The sequence below is a fragment of the Polyodon spathula genome, chromosome 3, assembly GCF_017654505.1.
Source record: "Polyodon spathula isolate WHYD16114869_AA chromosome 3, ASM1765450v1, whole genome shotgun sequence".
In the NCBI taxonomy this organism is placed as follows: Eukaryota; Metazoa; Chordata; class Actinopteri; order Acipenseriformes; family Polyodontidae; genus Polyodon; species Polyodon spathula.
In genome coordinates, this window is record NC_054536.1 from 78461749 (window position 1) to 78485294 (window position 23546).

Consider the following 23546-nt stretch of genomic DNA (forward strand, 5'->3'; position numbering starts at 1 on the left):
GTCCCTAACTTCCTGGTCCGCCCGGAGGGAAACCAGTGTTACACTTACTAAAGATTGCTTTCTATCATTTCCTCCTTCAGCAGAATAGCATGTACACGTGAGAGAAACAACGTTTACACAGAACAGTTTTCTGTAGGGAAGGCACTGTGTTGAAATAGTGTCCGAATTACAGCACAGCACAGCAACGAATACATCTCAGTATAGTTAGGAAACTATATTACGCTTAGCTCACATATTTATAAACACAAAGGCTGCTGCTTAAAGTTATCTAAACATAACATTAAAAAAATAAATAAATAAATAAACGTTCTTCAATTAGCAAGCGAGGAAAGGAGAGCAAGATATCGTTACTGCAAAAATCATAATTACTACTGTACCACTGAAGTAATACAGTAGTTGATTAGTTTAACTAGATAGGCAAAGCTGCACAGTAAAATGATAGATGAAAAACGGTGTATGGTTGCTGATATTTTTCTCAGCATCGGAGGACTGGAAGAAGATGATAAGATTCATTGCCTTTTCTCAAGGGCTTTTGTACAGTGAGTGATGATCTTTTTGTTTCTATCACACTTCACATTATTTGGAACTTGAGGGACCACATTAAATAACCATGTTAATGCCAGATCTCTGGTAAATGGTCGGTTTTATTTCAGTATGTTCAATACTAGTGTGTTCTGGTAAAATTCACAATTTATGGTATTAATTCATTCAATGGTTGGACAAAAAACAGGAGCATTTGCTAACAATGAAAATTGTTTATAAGTAGGGTTTCCAACTGGTTGAAAGTGTTCCGGGAGGTCACGTGACGTAATGTCTGATCTACTGTACTACGAAATTTATTTACAATGGGGCGAGCGGTTTGCCCGAGTGGAAAATAAGGACCAGTGTGTTTATTAGATTTTTCATGTGCACACAAAGGTCAAACACGTTACACAGATAAACAATATTGAAAAAATCACTAGTTGTAATAATATGAATCTTATTTTTAAAAGGATGATGGGGTCAAGGCTACTTTTTTAATGCTGTGTATGTTAATTCTGTTATTTAAACATATCTAAAAGAAAATAGTGTAGCATTGCCAAATGATTAATACAACAAAATGCATTAAATGTTGGGTCTCCTGTAGACATGTTTGCCCTTTCTTCTTAAACTTGTAGTTAAGTTGTCTTCTTGCTGCTTTCAGCAACTCTGGAGATGTTTTGACATACTCATAAAAGTCAGCACAAGACATACTGTTGTTCAGCTGCACCTGTAACTCTGCTTTCACATTACTTTAACTTAGTCAGCTCCTTTCTTTGGTCCGGAGCTGTGGCATTAAGCTGAAAACCTGTTCGCAGAATGCGTTTGAGACTGGAATCGAAAGCATGAAAGTCACAAGTTTAAAAATAAGGCCGTTTTTCACTTTGTGGTATTTGTTTGAAAACATTCACCCATCTTTTGATCAATTTTTTTCTCCTTTTAAAATAATTTCTCCTCTGATTTCTGTAAAATGCAGTAATCATCACATAGCTTGTCAAAATAAATCTCAAGGCGAAGAACTTCGGCCTATTCATCAATATGAAGCCATTGCACTGCATTGGCTAGTGAGAGGACTGACGTGTTTGAAAACAGATGTGTCGGTATCATACCATTTCTCAAAGTATGTGATGATACCTTGACAATGCCTTATCTACTTACTCCTCAAGTGCGCAAAATAGCCTGAGCTGATCGTCCATTGAACTTGCCCTCCTTCCTTCTCTATTAGTTTAGAATGAAGATCTTCCATGACGCTGTCGAGTTCTGTACAGTTGGCGTCATTACTTTCAAGCTTTTTGTGTGATTCATAAAATACTACCATCAGGTTATGTAGGAAGTAAATATAACAAAGAGGAAGAGACTCCTGATCATCTTCACTGAATGCTTCCCATATAATCTTTCTTCTTCTTCTACATGTCTGCCACCTTAGCACTACACGTGTGGTTTATGGAGAATGGGGCACAATACCAATGCTGGTAGAGTGACACCGAATTGTCAAAGAAACACCTGCCAATAGAGCTGTGAACAATAAATCTGGGCACCTGTGCCTGCCTTGTGCTTTCCCACACCTTTCCACAGTGATATTTCTTTCTCAGCCTCTAGATTAATTCAGGAAAAAATTTGTCTTGAGAATACCATTATAGTAAATCATTCAACTATGTCAGGAAGCCTAATTTTTTTAAGAGTATATTTTTAACTTATTTTCTATGCCTTTTAAGCTACTGCTTTTCTTACTTTATTACTGGTACAGAAATTAGCTTATTTTGGACCCTCTTTAAAATTATGTCAGTTGTGTCCCTTATTGAAATACTACAAATAATAATTATGAATAAATTACAGAAATATCTAAATCTAGATATTTAAAAAAGAAACAGGAAATATAGGATTAGTAAAGCATAAAGGCACACTGCAGTATTCATAATCTAATGGTTTTAAATGCTACTCTCCTATGAAAGACTATATCTACTGTATTACTTACTGAAAGATTAAAAACAGACAAGGTCATTTTTTACATTTTAAATGGGTTTTCACAGATGACAGTAATCTGCTTTTGGTTAAAGATGCCAGGTGTTGTGTAAACAAGTTTAAATCAAAATAAGGACACTTGTTTAAAAAAACATAGGCAGCTGCTTAATGGACTATAAATTGTATTTATGGTAATTTAACTTGTATAACAACATTTTAAAAGTTGACCTAAGTAAATTGAAACTCTGTGAGCACTATTTGGCTAAGGCTTGTTTTCTGAAAGGAAGAACATATTCTTTAATAGTATTAAACTGGCCTGTAAAAAAAAAGGAGCAGCTACATTATTAGTCTGAAACTGTAGGGCTCAAAATACGGATAATGGAGTATTTCTCGAGCAAAAACTTGAGTTAATGTTGACATACTTTTTGTTATCCACAGAGATCGAGAACTTTATCGTTCAGGAGTGAAGCAGCTCTATGTCAGCACCACAGTTAATGGATATGAAGGTAATATAAAAAGAAAACCTGTAGGTTGTAAGTTATGGCGTTGTTGTGTATATATTTGGAGAAAGAGCCTTCAACTATTCTGTGGTAATTGCCATGTTAGATAAATAACCATGTTACTTACATCAAAATAGCCAATTTGTCTTAATAACCGATTGACAATACACAGGAGTTAATCTGCCATGTGTAGCAAGTAACTGAAGTTGTGCAACAAAAGGTTTTTGAATGTGTGGTGAGCCCTATATTTAAACATTTAGTCTGTGTTTCTGTGCATGTCTGTATTGAGCATTTTGAATCCAGTTAGAGCAGGATGATTTTCAAACCACTGATCTTTCAAAATTTCACGGCTTCTTGGTCCTCTCGCCCTGATTGCACAAGATGACATCTCTTTTATACAATGAGACACCCTGCATGCAATACTGCCAGAAGCTTCTCAAGGAACCACTTTGCCATTCTGCCTTTGGCTTCTCTCAAGCAGAGATTGCCAATGTGTGCCAATTGTCCAAAGAGCCAGATGTGAATGCAGCCATGAAAGGACAGTGAATTAGCCTGCTATATCAGCTACCCCCTTCATAAGTACTCTCACAAGCATAGTTACAGGTAAAATGACCCCAAGTGTTAGAGTTGCTCCAAAAATATTTTAATCACAGTTGAAATCAGATACTTTCTTAAATTAAAATAAATCTACTGAAGTTGCTGGTTATTTAATGCCATGATTAAAATTAAATTTTTAGTGGATAGTCTTACTGTAGTTAGTGTACTTACTGTAGTTTCCAAACCTTTTGTGCTTTTAATAATCCTGTTTGTTCGGGTCTGATGATCTCCCACAGGCTATTGATAAAAAATCCATGCAAGTCTGGTTGTGAAAATAGTTTGATATTCTCAACAAAGAGCCTCATTGAGTGCTTCTTTTGATTTCAGACGGACCCAAAGACCAAGGCGGAGGCGGGGAAGAGGAAGAGGAGGAGGAGGAGGATGAGGATGAGAAGGAGGAACATGCTTGGTTAGCTGAAGAAGGGACACCACAAGAAGGAAGCAGCAATGAGGAGCTGGATGAGGAGACAATGCTTATGGCCAGTATGGGACTGCCAGTCCAGTTTGGGAGAATGTCGGCTCGGAAACAGTGTGCTGCGGTATGCTTTGTTTCAGTAGCTGTGATGGTTACATCAAAAAATACTGACGTTGGCATACCTAGGTTATGTAATTTTCTGTCTATATTTAGTAGTACTTGCTTGTGGCCATTTTGAATAAACTCCAGACCTCATTCCAACCATGTCTTAATTATTTAACTGAACAGTCCAGAGCCTGGTGTCGTCAAAATCTTTCATTAAGTTAAACATTTGGATCGAAAAAGACTGACATAGAACCTGCATGTAAGATTTTGGTACCCGATCAGATTGGGATCAACACTTAATTTCTATTTTAATTGGCTATTGTTTGAATGCCTTGACGTTTATTGAGCAGGAGACATTTGTTTGACTATTGTTCTTATATTAGATAATTGTGTCTGTAACTGACAGACATGTATTTAATGAAATCGTTTTTAATTGTACTTTCTTGCTGATGATGAGATCTAGTTATTTCTGGAAATGCGTATTCAGAGTTTCTTTTGATTATATATATATATATATATATATATATATATATATATATATATATATATATATATATATATATATATATGTGTGTGTGTGTGTGTGTGTGTGTGTGTGTATACATACATACAGTACTGTGCAAAAGTTTTAGGCAGGTGTGAAAAAATGCTGTAAAGTAAGAATGCTTTCAAAAATAGACATGTTAATTGTTTATATTTATCAGTCAACAAAATGCAAAGTGAGTGAACAGAAGAAAAATCTACATCAAATCAATATTTAGTGTGACCATGCTTTGCCTTCAAAACAGCATCAATTCTTCTAGGTACACTTGCACACAGTTTTTGAAGGAACTCTGCAGGTAGGTTGGCCCAAACATCTTGCAGAACTAACCACAGTTCTTCTGTGGATTTAGGCAGCCTCAGTTGCTTCTCTCCTTTCATGTAATCCCAGACAGACTTGATGATGTTGAGATCAGAGCTCTGTGGGGACCATACCATCACTTCCAGGACTCCTTGTTCTTCTTTATGCTGAAGATAGTTCTTAATGACTTTCGCTGTATGTTTGGGGTCGTTGTCATGCTGCAGAATAAATTTGGGGCCAATCAGATGCCTCCATGATGGTATTGCATGAGGGATAAGTATCTGCCTGTACTTCTCAGCATTGAGGAGAACATTAATTCTGACCAAATCCCCAACTCCATTTGCAGAAATGCAGCCCCAAACTTGCAAGGAACCTCCACCATGCTTCACTGTTGCCTGCAGACACTCATTCGTGTACCGCTCTCCAGCCCTTTGGCGAACAAACTGCCTTCTGCTACATATTTCAAATTTTGATTCATCAGTCCAGAGCACCTGCTGCCATTTTTCTGCACCCCAGTTCCTGTGTTTTCGTGCATAGTTGAGTCGCTTGGCCTTGTTTCCACATCGGAGGTATGGCTTTTTGGCCGCAAGTCTTCCATGAAGGCCACTTCTGACCAGACTTCTCCGGACAGTAGATGGGTGTACCAGGGTCCCACTGTTTTCTGCCAATTCTGAGCTGATGGCACTGCTGGACATCTTCCGATTGCGAAGGGAAGTAAGCATGATGTGTCTTTCATCTGCTGCAGTAAGTTTCCTTGGCCGACCACTGCGTCTACGGTCCTCAATGTTGCCCATTTCTTTGTGCTTCTTCAAAAGAGCTTGGACAGCACATCTGGAAACCCCTGTCTGCCTTGAAATTTCTGCCTGGGGGAGACCTTGCTGATGCTGTATAACTACCTTGTGCCTTGTTGCTGTGCTCAGTCTTGCCATGGTGTATGACTTTTGACAGTAAACTGTCTTCAGCAACCTCACCTTGTTAGCTGAGTTTGGCGGTTCCTCACCCAGTGTTATACCTCCTACACAGCTGTTTCTGTTTCAGTTAATGATTGTGTTTCAACCTACATATTGAATTGATGATCATTACACCTGTTTGACATAATTGTTTAATCATACACCTGACTATATGCCTACAAAATCCCTGACTTTGTGCAAATGTACCTAGAAGAATTGATGCTGTTTTGAAGGCAAAGGGTGGTCACACCAAATATTGATTTGATGTAGATTTTTCTTCTGTTCACTCACTTTGCATTTAGTTAATTGATAAATATAATCTAGTAACATGTCTATTTTTGAATGCATTCTTACTTTACAGCATTTTTTCACACCTGCCTAAAACTTTTGCACAGTGCTGTGTATGTGTGTGTGTGTGTGTGTGTGTGTGTATATATGTATATATATATATATATATATATATATATATATATATATATATATATATATATATATATATATATAGCTCTGGAAAAAATTAAGAGACCACTGCAAAATTATCAGTTTCTCTGGTTTTACTATTTATAGGTATGTGTTTGGGTAAAATGAACATTTTTGTTTTATTCTATAAACTACTGACAACATTTCTGCCAAATTCCAAATAAAAATATTGTCATTTAGAGCATTTATTTGCAGAAAATGACAACTGGTCAAAATAACAAAAAAGATGCAGTGTTGTCAGACCTTGAGTAATGCAAAGAAAATAAGTTCATATTCATTTTTAAACAACACAATACTAATGTTTTAACTTAGGAAGAGTTCAGAAATCAATATTTGGTGGAATAACCCTGATTTTTAATCACAGCTTTCATGCGTCTTGGCATGCTCTCCACCAGTCTTTCACATTGATGTTGGGTGACTTTATGCCACTCCTGGTGCAAAAATTCAAGCAGCTCGGCTTTGTTTGATGGCTAGTGACCATCCATCTTCCTCTTGATCACATTCCAGAGGTATTCAATGGGGTTCAGGTCTGGAGATTGGGCTGGCCATGACAGGGTCTTGATCTGGTGGTCCTCCATCCACACCTTGATTAACCTGGCTGTATGGCATGGAGCATTGTCCTACTGGAAAAACCAATCCTCAGAGTTGGGGAACATTGTCAGAGCAGAAGGAAGCAAGTTTTCTTCCAGGACAACCTTGTACTTGGCTTGATTCATGCCAAAGCTGCCCGATTCCAGCCTTGCTGAAGCACCCTCAGATCATCACCGATCCTCCACCACATTTCACAGTGGGTGTGAGACACTGTGGCTTGTAGGCCTCTCCAGGTCTCTGTCTAAGCATTAGACGACCAGGTGTTGGGCAAAGCTGAAAATTGGACTCATCTGGGGGTGCTTCAGCAAGGCTGGAATCGGGCAGATTTGTCTTTGTGAAGGGCGCATGAATCAAGCCAAGTACAAGGTTGTCCTGGAAGAAAACTTGCTTCCTTCTGCTCTGGAATTTGGGAGAAATGTTGTCAGTAGTTTATAGAATAAAACAATAATGTTCATTTTACCCAAACACATACCTATAAATAGTAAAACCAGAGAAACTGATAATTTTGCAGTGGTCTCTTAATTTTTTCCGGATATATATATATTTATATATTATAACTAGTTTTGTCTTACAACAGTCAATTTTCTAAAAGGATCTATGTGATGGAAATTTGCAATTTTCTGCAATATACTGTATCTTGTGGTAGTTCCATTAAAGGTGAAACATTTCCCATACTAATAAGTTCCTTTTAGTCTGTCACTTTTTGCTGAAATTTCCATCTTATTTCACAGGCGTTTTAAGTAGGTCACTCAGCAGAAAACTGTTTATAAATATAACATCAATTTTAAGGTGTATGTGAATTACAAAAAAAAAAAATAGTTTTATAAACATTCAATTGTTTCGACAAGAAGGTAATGTTTGAAGACACTGAAAAATACTTCTAATCAAAACTGTTTAAATTAAATATTAATTGCATTACAACATGTGAAATACATGTTTCTGACTAGTATTATGCTGTTCCTGGCAATAATTTAAAATCACTTCTGTTATTCTTTTTCATTATGGAAAGCAGTTGAATCCCATGTCAACAAATTTTGTTTGAAGTCTTATGTGCAACTGTTCCCAAGAAAGCCCTGCAATTAGCTGGTTGACCCTCGTTTTTACCAGGTCAAATCTTGAGACCTAATTTATCTAGAGACCTGCTGTTTGGGATTATCAGGTTTCTTTTGAACCTCATTAAGCATTAATAGAGGGAGGGGGGTTGCAACATGTCAGCATATTTAGTTGCCAAATACTTGTTTTAATAAGTAATATGCAAATTACATCAAAACATTTGCTCGTTTAAGAGGTTATAGGTTTTGAAATGTTGCGCAGTATGTTTTTGTTCCAGAAATGTCAGTATTTTAAAATTAAGAACAGCTCTTGGAATGTCTTCTACAGTTAATGTTTTGCTTGTTCTGTAACAGTTCGGATTTAGTTTAAGAAAAGGATACACTGTATATTTGGCACATTTTATAGTCTATCCAAAAGAATCTAAATATTATGGCCTGTTTATTTATATTTAAAAAAAAAAAAAAAAAAAAAAAAAAAAGTGAACCTTGTAGTAGTTGCAGTATACTATGCAGTCAGCATTTATTTTACAAGGGAATTGTATTACTTTACAAAAGTTCATAAACCAATCCAAAATGTACTCTTCATTTTATTTTTTTAAATTTCTTTTTAGCTATCAGAAGGTCTTGGGAAGAATACAAAAAACAAGTGGAATGGTAGTCACAAAAATGCTAAATCCACAAGGCAAAGTGATCCAGTCATTACCCTAGAAGCTAAAACCTGGTCTGAAGTCCCAGGAGTGACTACAGACCAAGGCAAGCCCACACAAGGGGATGTAGTCCCTGTTAATACTGGGGAGCCTCGAGTCGCTCTTGACTGGGAAAGGTACTGGAGCCAGTATGGTGAAGGACTTCTTTGGCAAAGCTGGTTGGAAAAGCATCTTGAATATTCTGAGTGTCAATTGGAGCCTCCCTGGGATGACGCTGACTGTAAAGCTGAATGGGAACAGCATGCAAATGAAATCTATTGCCATTACTGGGAGCAGTTTCAGTACTGGGCCACCCAGGGTTGGACTGTAGATGATTCCTGTAGCAGCCTCACAGAAGCGGGAGGCGAGATAAATGAAACACAGCAGACAGTCTGCTTAAAAGAAAGTGATGCCTTCGGCTGGGAGCCTCCTTTCATGGATTTCAGTGACTCACGAATGAAAGAGAATCCGGAAGTGAGTGAGGAGTATCTCGAAGAGGGTATAAATATGATTAGGCTTAATTCAGACGAATCAGAGCAGAATAAATTGGCGGTCATTCTAAACCATAATGCCTGCCAACGAACTAGTCCTGGTAAAAATGAATGCCAGGGGATCTATTGTTCGGATCGGAATGAGCCTTCTGATGGAGGTAATCAAAAAAGACCTGCTTCTTCAGGTGGAAACTCCAGTGCTCCAACAGGTTTGTATTTTACATGTACAGAAATGTATTTTTCTACATGGTTATATTAGTGGAATCTTTCACTTTCATTGGGATTCCAGTTCCTGTTATCCCATGATAATGTACTACCATATAGTTTGGATAATCAAAAAGCACTTAAATGGAGAATATATACCGGTGTCAGTGTCGTTTGCTTTGGGAGCTCTGTAAGGTCAATTTTTGAAAGAAAATCCATTAAAATATTGGTTTGTGCTCACAAACTAAGATAATATAGTTACAGTAAGTCGGCATTTTATTTTAATTCAGGTACTCACGTGGACCTGCAGACCACTTATTTTAATCATTGTAAATAACAATTCAAATGTATACAGCAGAGTGCTTAAAGCACAATCTTAAACTATTTGACATGGCAAGCAGCATCCAGGCACTGGCAATCATTATTAGTGATATAAATTACCTTTAATCCAGAGTAGTAGTTATTTAGCCATTTGTTAAATTATTAGAGGTCTACTGTAAAACTGTTGTGTATTTTAGTGCAACTGTATCACAAGTGTGATGTTTTGATTTCCTTTCTCAGTTTTTGCCGTTCCATTTATATATTTAGTATAGAAATACCCAAATGCAGCTCTCAAAAGTTTAGGTTAGCTGTCATCTTGCAACACCACACCACAGGCAGAGCTTAAAATATTAAAATTAAAGACTGATGCAAGGGATGCGGTCAAAGAAACAAAAACAAAGTAGCTGTCAAGCTTTGATGTGAAAATCATTCACCACAGAACCGAAGGACACATGACGAGCAAGAGGGGTCTGAAAATAATGTGATCATATCTGTGGCACGTGGTCCACCTGATTATCTTTTGGGACCAATCTCATTCCAGTTCAGCCCACAGTTCAGCAAAAAGAGCATGGCAATAATTTCTGTAAATATACCCTTTGGTAGTCTAATTAAATATAAAACAATGTAGTACAAAATATAACATTTTTGGTCATCACTTCTAGACAAAAATCTTAAATTTGGGTTGGGTTTTTGCAGGTACTAATATGTACAATTTGGCTTTACCACCAAGTCCACTTTCTGCAGCACCTGATTGTATATTGTGGTTTACCCTTCCAAGTACGCACTAGGCCCAGCAAACAGTTTGTTATGTTTGTTGTCAGGGTGTACTGTACAGTATATGGTAACTTTTTTAAACATCCCTGTAAGGGGATCTTGTACTATGATTTTGTTAACCAGCAGCCACTACACTTGCTACATAGTGTCTTATAAAACATTTAAGCTGGTAACTTTGAGTTTTGTAGAAAATCTAATGACACCCTTCACTTTGACCTGACCTAAGATGGCCGCCATATTGGGGTCATGAGACTTTTTGAATTCTAGTTGATAAAGATCCAACGCTTTGTACTTGGTACACATCTATTCTGTGATTCTATACTGTTCTAATGTTTGGTGAAAACTGTATTTTTTGATTATTTATTTTCTTCCATTATCAGTGTGGTCTGTAAAAATGCTGCATTGCTTTAAGCTCTGGCTACAATACAGTTATTGATAAAGACCACATGCTTTGACATACAGATGGAACACAGTTATATTCTATGATTCTCACAAAAAAGTTAAATTACAGGTGGTGTCCAGTAAACATTATCAGAATATAGTGCACGCCCTTTTACACATTTCAGAATTACTGCATCACTCCCAGCCAAGCTGATGTTAGTCAAGCCCTTGTTTATGTTTGATATTTACAACTCTTTGTAACAAATGTAGAAGAAACAAACAAAAAAAAGATAGGTGTTTAATATCTAACAAGATCAGGCTGCACCCAACTTGGCATGGCTATAGATTAGGTGTATAGAGTCCACTGTATTGCAATGTAGTTCGTGGTAATCGTTGTTGAACCTATCAAGTTTTATTGCTTTGTAATGAATGTGTTTCTGTAGCGGCAGTATTAGAGAGTTAAGTTTATGTGATAATGAATTATGTATTTTACCAGTTAAACTAATGTGAACCATCTATTACTAAATCCACCTTGTGTTTGGCACTAGATCCACAGCGAGTGCCTGGGGGGTGGAGTCGTAGAGCAGTGGTACAAGACAGCCATGGGAATGGAGAAAAGGAAGGTGAGGATGATGACCCTCCTGAACAGAAACAAGCAAAGATCAAGCGCAGGCAAGTATTTTAAAACCAAAAGAAATGCCTTTCCTGTAACCTGCCCAGAGCTGCGTTGTCCTCCGATGCTGTAGTTCTGGGTGGCTGCATGGTGTGTAAAGATGTGGGCGGCTGATGGCGCATGCTTCGGAGGAAAAAAAATTAAAAATCGAACACGACTAAATTGGGGAGAAAATAATAAAAAATAGTAATTGGTGACGACTAAATTTATTTATTTAAAAAAAAAAAAAAAAGTAATACATCATAACAGTCCTATTTATTCTGAATGCATGTTCACTACATTTAACAACCCATTAAAAGCTTAACTCAACTCTGATAGAGACTTTCTTTTTACATATTTTTGAAGATGTCAATAAAAAAGTCTGCATGCAAAAAATTGTTTTACAATAATAACCTAGTTTTTTTTTTTTTTTTTTTTTTTTTTTAATAATGCTTCTTTTGATTTATTTTTTTTTAACGTATGTGTACCTGTAAGATTTTTTCCTGAATAATTATGGGTGAATGTGTTTAGGTTAGATTTTATTTATTTATTTATTTTTAATAATAAAATAAAATGGATTGTGAAACTTCTGCTTTGTTTAACCCTATACTGTAGCTATAATGACCTGTACGCTGTCATACAAGAGCAATTTGTGTTTTTTTCTGTAAACAACAAAAATGGTGTTCAGCAGCAGTGAACTGTATTTTGTGTGATATAATTGCTCCATAAAATGTGAAGAGCATCTTGGCATAGGCAAATATACTTTGCCACAGCTGGCACAACAACAATGGGGAAGGTTTTGGTAACATAGGTCCAGAACTTGGTATACAATGCATTGGCTCAAACGCTTCTGTGTGGACAAGGTTCTCAGGTTCCTCCATCTCTGTATTGAATGTTGGTATTTTTTGTTTCAGAATCCAGTAGGTTTTATCTGTCAACATAGAATCATTCTTGTCGGCTCCTATTCCTGATTACATAACGTATATTCGGGGAAACCGCATATCCAAAACTGTCTGTTTTACGCGGCACACTTACATTGAGAAATCAAGAAGCTTTTCCACATATTGTCGTTTTTACCATACCTTTATATTACCACCTTTTCCTACCATTTGCTTACCCCTAGGCTTTAAATACAACTGTCTAATTTTCTATAAAGTACTCCTTGCTATTTCTTATTCTGCATACTGATTATATATGCTGTGGTATTTACATTCTCATACATGCTCTGATTTTGAATTACAGCTGCGGCGGGGGATGTTTGTTACTGACATACTTAATCAAATTACTATGGGCTATTCTGTAAGCGAGACTTGAAAATGCATCTTGAACATTCGTACAGTACCAGTAGCAATTCTAAGGAAAGACAGTGTGTATAGCCTTGGCATTATATGTTTCAATTTCTTGAATACAGCCACGAACTGGATGCTGAGGAGAATCCTGGTGTGATTTTGAAAGAAGCCTATGAAGTACTGGGTCTGAAGTGGGGTGCAAAACAAAAGTAAGAACTGAGTTTTTGGCTTTATTGTATCATTTAAAAATGAAACAAAGATAGAATTTAGCAAAGTAACAAAAAAATGGCTTTTTATCATTTTGTTATCTGACCTAACTGAGGTTGTTTTTTTTTTTCTTTAGTAGTATATAACTTTATTGTATTGAAAGTTAAATAATTGCAAAAGGAAATGCTATCTTTAAAGATTTTTTTATACAATTTTCCATTGACGTGTTATAAATTACTTTGTAACTTGTGCATCTGTGATTTATGCCACCTTCAAAAATGAAGTGATATAATTGCTTCTTGGTGTGTGTGTGTGTATATATAAATAATTAATTAGACACACACACTGAGTGTACAAAACATTAGGAACACCTGCTCTTTCCATGAAATAGACTGACGAGGTGAATCCAGATGAAAGCTATGATCCTTTGTTGATTTAACCTGTTAAATCCACTTCAATCAGTGTAGATGAAGGGGAGACCGGTTAAATAAGGATTTTTAAGCCTTGACACTATTAAGACATGGATTGTGTATGTCTACCATTCAGAGGGTAAATGGGCAAGACAAAAGATTTAAGTGCCTTTAAACGGGGTATGGTAGTCTGTGCCAGGTGTGCCGGTTTGAGTAGGTCAAGAACTGCGACACTGCTGGGTTTTTCACGCTCAGCAGTTTCCTGTGTGTATCAAGGATGGTCCACCACCCAAAGGACATCCAGCCAACAGCAGGCCAGTGGTCAAAAACGGCTCGTTGATGAAAAAGGCCAAATGAGGCTGACACGAATTGTGCAGAGCAACAGACGGGCTACAGTTAGTCAACTGACAATCCAGTACAACATTGGTGCGCGAAAGACCCATAAAAGAATGCACAGCTCGTCGTACCTTGACACGAATGGGGTATGGCAGCCGACGACCTAATGTTGTACACTCAGTGTGTGTGTGTGTCTATATATATATATATATATATATATATATATATATATATAAATGTGTACCCATACATATACATACACTGCTGTGCAAAAGTCTTAGACACATTCAGGAGTTGTAGTATATGTCGATGTTAGGAGCATCAGCTATTTACTCAAAGCCTCTGCTAGTGTTTGCCACTATTATAACAACTTTGACTGTTATTAATACAGATTAGTTTGGGTGAGAAGAAACCAGGCTTGTCATTTAGCAATCTTTAATTCACATCAGAATGTTCAGAATGTTCAGAATGTGCCAAATTTCTTTTCTTAAGATTTCTGAGATTATATATATATATATATACATATATATTATATATATATATATATATATATATATTATATATATATATATATATAGAGAAACTGACCTCTCACATAGGAAATAAGAATATTAGAAGTATATAGAAATATGTTTAAACTAGAGGTACCAGTAGTTAAAATATAATTTATTAGTATGATAAATTGTTTGCTGTATCAACCTTAGCCTAATGATTAGCCTGTTTTTCATTAAAATATTATCTTGTTGTTTCTCCTATCAGTTCCACTTGTGTTGTGTTCTTTTTATCTAGATATTTTCCCTTTAAAAAACAAAAAAGTGTAACCTTAATTCTGAGAGGATGTGCATTTTTGAAAATTGCACATTTCTGAATAAATGTGTTTTTGCCTGAGTTCTTATTCTACCTATCTTCATCGTAGGTTTGGAAACATTCCTAACTTTACAGATGGGAATGTGCATTACCATGAAAAGGGTGCCGAATCAGAGTCAAAGCTCCTGGATATGCATAGGCCTGTTAGAAACAAAAAGAAGCATGTCTTTTTTAATGAAGAAGGTGAAATCCTCACCCCCAAGAAAAGCAAAACGCTCAGTAAGGTATGGGTTTATGTACATTTGGAGGAGAACACTCTAACAGTGGTTTGAGCCACTTTAGTAAAGTGAGTGTTTTGTTGTTTTATAAAAATACGTGAAATGTACAGACTATATAGAAAAGAAACAATACAGTATGTGTGGCTTGAACTGAAGTATGCATACTTTCAACCATGCAGTTATACTGCTAAACATGTCATTACAGCCATGAAGTTATTCAATTTCATCACAATTTCATTGGATTAAATATGATATGGTTCAATTCAATTCCAACGCAGCATGTTGCTTAAGTTTCAGTACAACTGTCCAACAATTAAGTACATTAAATACCAATAATACCTGCCTTCAGCCCGAGAAAGGTACTTGGTGCAGCCTAGCCTCTGCTCATAACATATGCTTTTCTAAAGATGGGCCAAGAATGACCTGATAAGAACTATAGTGCTTTCAAACAGTGAAGTTACTTCTATATCAATCTAGCTTGATGAAACTGTGCATGACCGATTGTTAGGAAATTGTATTCCACTTGGATGTAGGTCATAGTGAGAGGCTTAGTCATAGTATGAATACATGTAAGTGGGTTATTTATATCCTTTGTAGGGGTGATGTATGTCATTGTTTTTTCAATATTTTTTTTTTGATGTAGATTATTTCTTGCTTCACACGGTAACTGCTTTTGTGCACTCACCACTGGTTTCTGAAACTCTTCCCTGCAATTTGTTTGGCTGTTGAAGCTATAATTAAATAACTACAGACCTGTCCTCAGAGGGGGTCTTATTTAGATAAGATGCTACGTGTCTAACTGCAACATTTCTGATTCTCTAAAGCTGAAGTGTACTGCAGTGCTACCTCATTATAATGTGGTTGTCGGGGTCCATAATTAGCATTCAGAGTTATTTGTTATAGCGAATATTGGCATTTTTGTTCCCGAAATGATTTACAATGCCCACAAGCCAAATTAATATTGTAGTGTATGTTGGAAGATGAAGGAAGGAGACACACACACAATTTGCAGGTTTATTGGAATGATTATTCCGTGGTCCACACCAAAAACATCTTGAACTCTCACAGCAGCACATTCACACAGCACGTTCCGAACATCACCCACCAATCCCGGCTGAGAAAGGCTTACTGCTTCCTTGCCAACACACACACTCGCACAGAAAGAACAGGGTCCATAGACCAGTCCTGCAACAGTGTAAATCCCAGGTTCGTACTTGTTTTGTAACATTAAAGGACAGTTTGTTTCTACCTTAAAAATAAAAATTGATTACCGTGAAAGCACAGAAGCTTTAAGTACTATATGTCCCAGTTTTAATTTAAATGCGTTTAAATAAGGTAATGTACGACAATAAAACAAAATCACATTGTTGAAGGTTTTCTTTTTTCTTTTTTTTTTTTTTGTTCCTAGCATAATTCACGATAACATCACCGGGATCAATTAAAGTATCTGGAACATTCACCCAACGTTTGCAAGTCAAATTGCATTGTGGGGGAAATGGGAGCCATGACTTTATTGTGTTATAACCGATTCAGCACTATAGCAGGTTGTGTTATAACGGGGTAGCACTATGTTTGGACCTGAAGACCGCAGTTAGTGGTTTTTGCCAAACTGATTCCTAGATGGAATTCAAGTAATGCGAATACATCATCTTTTTTTTATCTTCAATTTAAGGAGAGATGGTGCGGTATATTCAACTGATAAACGATGGTAGATCGGGTAAATCGTGTTTTAAAAAAGTTAAACAGATATACACTGAAAAGGGTTCTGTGGTCCTTTTACAAAATTGGTACTTGTGCTCTATGTTGTAACTGTTTCTGCCAGTGAAATGACAGTTGATTATGAAGCCTTTCTGTAGAGAAACAAACATAAGCAGACAAACACCACTGTGATATCGATCTCCCTGTAGGAACCAACACAAGTGTCAAAATGGATTCACAGCAGGAATTCAAAGGGTTCTCTCCAGAAAATAATTGCTAGGACTTGGTCAAGACTAATATCTATCTATCTATCTATCTATCTATCTATCTATCTATCTATCTATCTATCTATCTATCTATCTATCTATCTATCTATCTATCTATCTATCTATCTATCTATCTATCTATCTATCTATCTATCTATCTATCTATCTATCTATCTATCTTTCCTTTCTCCTCTTATTAAAGAAAGAACAGAAAAAGTGGTTTAATAATGCAAGTGCTTGGTCTCTTGTGGTAGTGCTGTCCTACAATTGTCCTTTAAACCCTATGCAGAGTTCGTGCATTAATTCTCCTGCTGTAAGAATAAGTAAATCATACTGGGGAGGGGGGGAGGGGGGGCAGCGGCAGCAGCACCACCACCACCAACTTTTTGGTAGATTCTCTATTGGGATATTCATTTTTTAGCAGGGCATGCTCAGAGCTTCACCCTGTATCCTACTTAACTTCATTTTTGTAACACTCATATTTGGTAGAACTTAAATGCTGGAATACAAAAAGGCATGCCATTTTCTCCAAAATACCACTATCCCTAGTTGACTTTTGAACACATTGTTAGAAATCGTCATAAACTTCATCCAGCAGTCATAACTGTTTTATTTTTCATGTTACCTAATCGATTTTGTGTTTCACTGATTCTCAGGTACAGAAGTTCTTAAAACAAGCTGAGAATGAAGCAGCAGTAGATTTTTTTGATTGCATGGACTGCAAGTTGTCTGCAAGCAGTGACTCTGAAGAAGAGGGCTGCTCTAAAGGAGAAGCGCCTCTGCTGGTAGAGTTGAGACATCAGGAAGGCCATTCTAATGTTCCTTTAGCCTGCCTGGAAAACAGCAGCAGCAATGGAGGACATAGCCAGCAGCAGATTCCGCAGATCAGTGAAGAACCACAGAAAGACTTGGGCATCCCGTCCTCCATGGAAGACTCTGAAGGGAATGAATCTCAACAAAAGCTGATATCCTTGGATATTCGAAACTACCTTGTTCCTGATGCCGTTGAAAAGATCAATGAAGGTACATTTTCATAATACCTGACACAGTTCAGCAGGGTTTTGTTAAATAATGTTATGTATACAGCTCCCTGAATCGTGCCGAAATAGTTTCAGTAAAACCAAAAGTTTAGTTTTATAAATATATATATATAAATATAGTATATATACTATATATATATATTGTTATATATAATAAAAATAAATATCAGTGGTTAAAATAAACAAAACAAACAAAAACCTGTCTTCACAAAAATACTAACTGCACTCTTACTAGTTGGTAGTCGGTCCCTAACTAGCACAAGACAGCTAAGCTGTACTCTGTTTATACAAAAGCACACCGGTAATATGGTACACCACACTGTTGTTATTTCTCCTATTACAGCAATACATACCACTCTTGTTCTCTTTCTCTTTGTTTTTGTCTTCCTCCACACTGTTCTCTCTCTCTCGCTCTCTCTCTCTCTCTATATATATATACATATATATATATATATATATATATGGATCATTCGAGCTCCGTCCAAGGTTAATTTACGATGCAAATTTAATTAGTTATATTCATTAGTTTTGTCTTCCGTGTTTCTTTTTCAGAAGTGACAAAGAAAAAGAGAAAATATTCCACTGACGTGAAACGTCGCAAAGAGGGTAAAGGTGCTGCACTCTGATGGCTGTTTCTCCAACCGTCGGCTACGACACGACCCGAGGTCAAGACCTACGACTCTCCAGATATCCCGCAACTGCTTATATTCACAGAGACTTATTTGGTTTTCTTTATTTTGTTCGTGGATGGTCTCCCAGTGTTTCTCCGTCTGGCCGCCAGGCTACTGCCTGGCTTGTCTTATAGGGCAGCCCAAGGGAACCAGAGCGTAGTCTTTATAGGGCCAGCAATCCCCCAAGGCCCGCCTCTCAGCCACTCAGAGAGAGGGAAAGCCACACACACCCTCTCTCCCATCTCTCCGTGTCACTGCCATGACCGACAGGCGGACATCGTAAGGCTGCTGCCCTCTTCCTGCAGCACCATGAACACGCCAGTAGAGTCAGTGCAGATCTCTCCCCTGTTACAGTTTGATTAATTATTTAAAAATAACTCTTGATTATCAAGTTAAATAAAATACATAACATGCAATACTTTATTCCTTGGCCACTATAATCCGAATCTAAGAAAACTACTTTGAAGAATTGCTCTATAATATGCCATGTTTATTCTTTTTATATTTTTGTGTAATTATTTATGTAAACATGCATTTTTGAAATTAATGAGAATGAAACCTTTACTTGTCAGACCTTGTGTTAAATCAAACTTCCAACTTAAAGAAGACCAAAAAGAAGAAGAAGAAAAAAAAGAAAGTCTGCACCATGCCCCCAGAGATTGCAGCTGACCCTGAACTGGCCAAATACTGGGCTCAACGATACCGCCTCTTCTCCAGGTTTGACGAGGGAATAAAGCTAGATCACGGTTAGTTCAAATTTTATGAGCGGTACTGCATAAGGTGAATAGAGGATATGTGCTATACTACTGTACTTACAACCATACCTAATACTGAAAGTTAGTGTCAACGCAACCTGGCCACTAAAATGACTGTCACCCCATAACTATTCTGTTTGGGAGTGATTACCTGGTAATTGTCTATTTATAGTAGCAGGAAATGTAGTACTTGCAAAATAATTTAAAATATATGAAGATCAACTGTGGTAAATACAAATATTTTATGATTTGGGGGGGGGGAGGTTGGTAGTGATTGTAAACCGCCCTAAATGAGGTATAATATTCAATTGCATTGTGTGTTCACACAGTCCTTAACAATAGATACTTAAGTGTTTAAACTGATTTTTTGCATCAGGCTTTAGAAACATTTATTACAACATTTTTGGAGGAGATAAGAGGGAGATATGTGTTGATCCGGATGGACAATACATCAGTGGTGGCCAGCGTAAACCACCAAAGGGGTCTACGGTCACCCAGTCTCCATTGCGTGGCCTGCAGGCTTCTGCTCTGGGCACATGAACACTTCCTCTTCACCAGGGCAGTTCAGCTGCCTGAAGAGATCAACTGAGCTGGTGACCTAATCTCCAGAGGGGTCCTGAGAGCTTCAGAGTGGAGACTCCACCCAGAGGTAGTGGCTTTCATGTGGGAGAAATTTGGGAAGGTGAAGATAGACCTTTTTGCCTCCCAGGAAACAACCCACTGCCCTCAGTGCTTCTCCATGAAGCACAAGGACTCCCTGGGGATAGATGCTGTAGCCCACCGGTGGCCAGACCATCCTCTGTATGCATTCCCATCGTTTGCGCTGCTCCTGCTGTGTCTAGAGAAGACCAGACTAACCAGGGCCCAGATCCTTTTAATAGCCCTGTTCTGGCCCAAACAAATCTGGTTCTCTTCGCTAGTACAGCTCCTGAGCGGCCAGCCATGGGAGCTGTAAAAGCGCTGTGACTTCCTCAGTCAGGCACAGGCCAGCTTGTGGCACCACAACCCAGCGATGCTCCAACTCTGTGTTTGGCCCCTGAATGACTGCGCTTGAGTTGTTTAGGGTTGTCAGATAAGGTGATTGATACCCTGCAAAATGCCAGAGCAGCCTCCACCCGCTCTCAGTACGTCTATAAGTGGGGCGTGGTTTCGAACCCACGACCTGACCTTTAGCAGTTATATTGCAATTTTGACAGGACTTGACTAAGGGAAATCCCCTTCGACTTTAAAGGTCTATCTGGCAGCCATCTCAGCCTTCCACTTCAAAATTGATGGAGTCTCTCCAGGAGCTCACTTCCTAGCAGGACAATTTTTGAAAGGAACCTGGAGGCTTCAGCCTCCGGTGAAAGACACGGTACCCCACTGGAGACTGAACGTGGTACTGTGCACTCACAAGAGCTCCCTTTAAGCCCTTACACAAAGCAGAGCCAAATTTTTTGTCTTTCAAAGCGGTCGTTTTGCTTGCAAGCACCTCCGCTAAGCAGGTGAATGAATTGCAAGTTTTTTTCTATATCAAAGGCTTGCTTATTTTTCTGAGGGTAGGACGAAGGTTTCCCTTCATACCAAACCTGCCTTTCTGCCAAAAACCATTTCAATGTTCTGTGTCAAGCAATTAATGGAACTGGAGGCTTTCCATCCCCCTCCTTTTCCTTCCGATAAAGAGCAAAAGCTCTATAGGCTTTGCCCAGTTCGAGCTTTAGCATGTTATTTTTACAAGGCGCAGAGTTGGCAGATAGCAGAACATACTTTTGTCTGCTACAGGGCTAAGTTGCAAGGACAGGCAGTTTCAAAACAGCTAGAGTCTTAGTGGTTGACTGATAATCTTGACCACTTACGACAAAAAAACCCACCATGCCTCTTCGCTAGAAGATCACTGGCCATTTCACCAGGAGCCAGGCGACTTCATGGGCCTTGTTCCAGGGTGCATCTGTCAAAGACATTTGCAACATGGCGGTGTGGGCCTCCCCCCACACCTTCACCAGGTTCAACTGGCTAAACGTCGTGGACCAGCAAAACCCTGTGTTGACTGGCCTCCCAATCCGCCCCCTACAGCACAGTTAGTCCTGCGACTGTCCTCTGCGACAGAGATGGTATTCTGGCCCATTTGTAATGATTAATATTTCCCATTTGAAGGGGAACATTAGGTTATTATAATAACCCTGATTCCCTGAAATAGAAATATTGACCATTACATTCAAGGTTGCCTCGGCTTAGTCACAATGACATATAAAAAAAAAAAATGTCATCTCTTGTCCTGTAACTCAGCTTTTTATGGGCTAGGGGGCGGGCCCTCAGCAGCGTCACAGGCTCTGACTAGCAGTGTTGGTATAATTGTCAGGTTTGGGTGCTCTTAAGAGACATCACCCATTTGTAATGGTTAATATTTCTATTTCAGGGAACCAGGGTTATGATAATAACCTAACATTTAGAAGCATCCCAAAACCAGGAACCACCACCTTGATTCACTTACTGGTTTTGGAATGTTTTATTTTGAGACCTTTGTTTGCAAACAATAAAGAGAAAATACAGTACAGTAGCTTACATGTTATGATATTTGCAATCATCTGTAATGCTTTTACTGAAATGTTTTATTGAGTGTTCTTGCTTTGAACTGTTTGAAAAGCTCAGCCCCTTATCTAAGTTACCAGAGCCTCCCATTTCTTCCACATTCTCCATGGTTAGTTTGACCCCCTCACAAAATGTTTTTTTCAAAAGTGGAGCCGGTTTATTGAGTAACTGAGAGACAAGTCGGATGAATTCAGTTATCATAACTGACCACTTGGCAAAAACCCGGAATGGGAAAATGCAATATAAATTATAGGTTCCAGCAACTTTGATAAGTAGCTGCGCTTTTCAGAAGAGTTCAGATCACCTTCCTACATCATGTCATTTGAAATTACTTGCTCTATAAACACATTGGCCCAATTTTGAAGCATTTTCAAGCAGAATAACATTTTAGATAAAATTATATTCGTCAAATAGGGTCCTATGTACAACTGATGTAATATTGAATGTAATATGAATACATGTATCCTGAAATGTATGCATTTTTCTATAAACATTTACTGGAGAGTAAAATCTGTTTGTAATCATTTTTCCAAATCTTATTCCTCAGAGGGCTGGTTTTCAGTCACTCCTGAGAAGATAGCCAAGCACATTGCTGACCGTGTCCGGGAAAGCTATCACTGTGATGTCATCATCGACGCTTTCTGTGGTGTTGGGGGCAATTCTATTCAGTTTGCTCTAGCAGGAAAAAAAGGTACAGAATTCATCATGACAAAGCTTTCCATGTCTATATAGCCAGTGTGTATTTATTTATTTATTTTCAAAATTAAGACAGAAAACCAGTTCATAATACCTGTCAGCATTCATCTTTCCGCTTTTCCAGTTGCTGACACTGAAAATATTGTCAAACTGTAACTAAAATATTAATAACCTCTCTCTCTAACCTAACAGAGGGATTATGTGGAATTAATTGCATCTGTAGTACAACAGACCTTATTCAACTGTAAACATTAACATTTACATACTGTACTTTTTATTACTGTACAGTACATATAGTTGCTGAGGTCTTACCAGTTCATATAGCTGATCGCCTGCTGAGTAAAGATCTGCTTGGTTGACTCCTCTGCCTTGCAGTAAACAATATGCAGGGTGATGCATTACTTTAGAACTACAACAGTTTTACATGTAAACATACACATTTAAAATATGTAATGCATTCATTTTGACATAAACAAGAAAAAAAACAGCATATATTTTAATAGGTACTGAATAAATAAGATCATTATTGCAAAGGGCCTTTTTGAGCTATTACCTTTTTTCTCTGTCAAGAGATACGTCCCAAGAGCCTGTTGAGAGTCGACTGAATTGCTTGTTTCTTGCTTTTCTTTCCATTTCTGCCTTTTATGTTATCTAATTTGTTTTGCTACTTCCCCTTCAAGTTAATGCAACATCTGTTGATTTATTGTCTTGTGATGTATAAAAGTATATCCCCAATGGCAGTATGCTTCTATAGCCTTACATTTAAGAAGCTGGGAGAAATTAAAGACAAGGTAACCAATGATTTAAAACATGGTGTCTTCTCATTAGTACATTCCCAAGTCATTTTAAAGAAGTTTTTTTTTTCCCCAGAAATAATTTTAGCTTTGACTGTAGAGAAGTGAGGACTGCATTGTACCGGTAGATCATTCTTAATTTTTTATTAACCATTAATATCTGAGAAGACTGGTGGTCAAGCCTCACATAGCTTCACCTGAATAAGATAC

At 37.7% G+C, this 23546-nt stretch overlaps 1 protein-coding gene across 1 annotated transcript in view; it reads left to right on the forward strand.

The window, feature by feature from the left end:
- The first annotated feature begins 71 nt into the window (after positions 1-71).
- The window catches only part of tgs1 (trimethylguanosine synthase 1), a 35070-nt gene continuing 11595 nt past the window's right edge, over positions 72-23546 (forward strand). The window contains exons 1-10 of the mRNA XM_041245969.1: positions 72-539; positions 2920-2987; positions 3906-4117; positions 8624-9398; positions 11418-11541; positions 12933-13019; positions 14680-14854; positions 17469-17835; positions 19096-19269; positions 22394-22537. Of these exons, the coding sequence (XP_041101903.1) occupies positions 436-539; positions 2920-2987; positions 3906-4117; positions 8624-9398; positions 11418-11541; positions 12933-13019; positions 14680-14854; positions 17469-17835; positions 19096-19269; positions 22394-22537 (2230 nt within the window). The 5' untranslated portion in view covers positions 72-435. The remainder of the gene's footprint in view (positions 540-2919; positions 2988-3905; positions 4118-8623; positions 9399-11417; positions 11542-12932; positions 13020-14679; positions 14855-17468; positions 17836-19095; positions 19270-22393; positions 22538-23546) is intronic.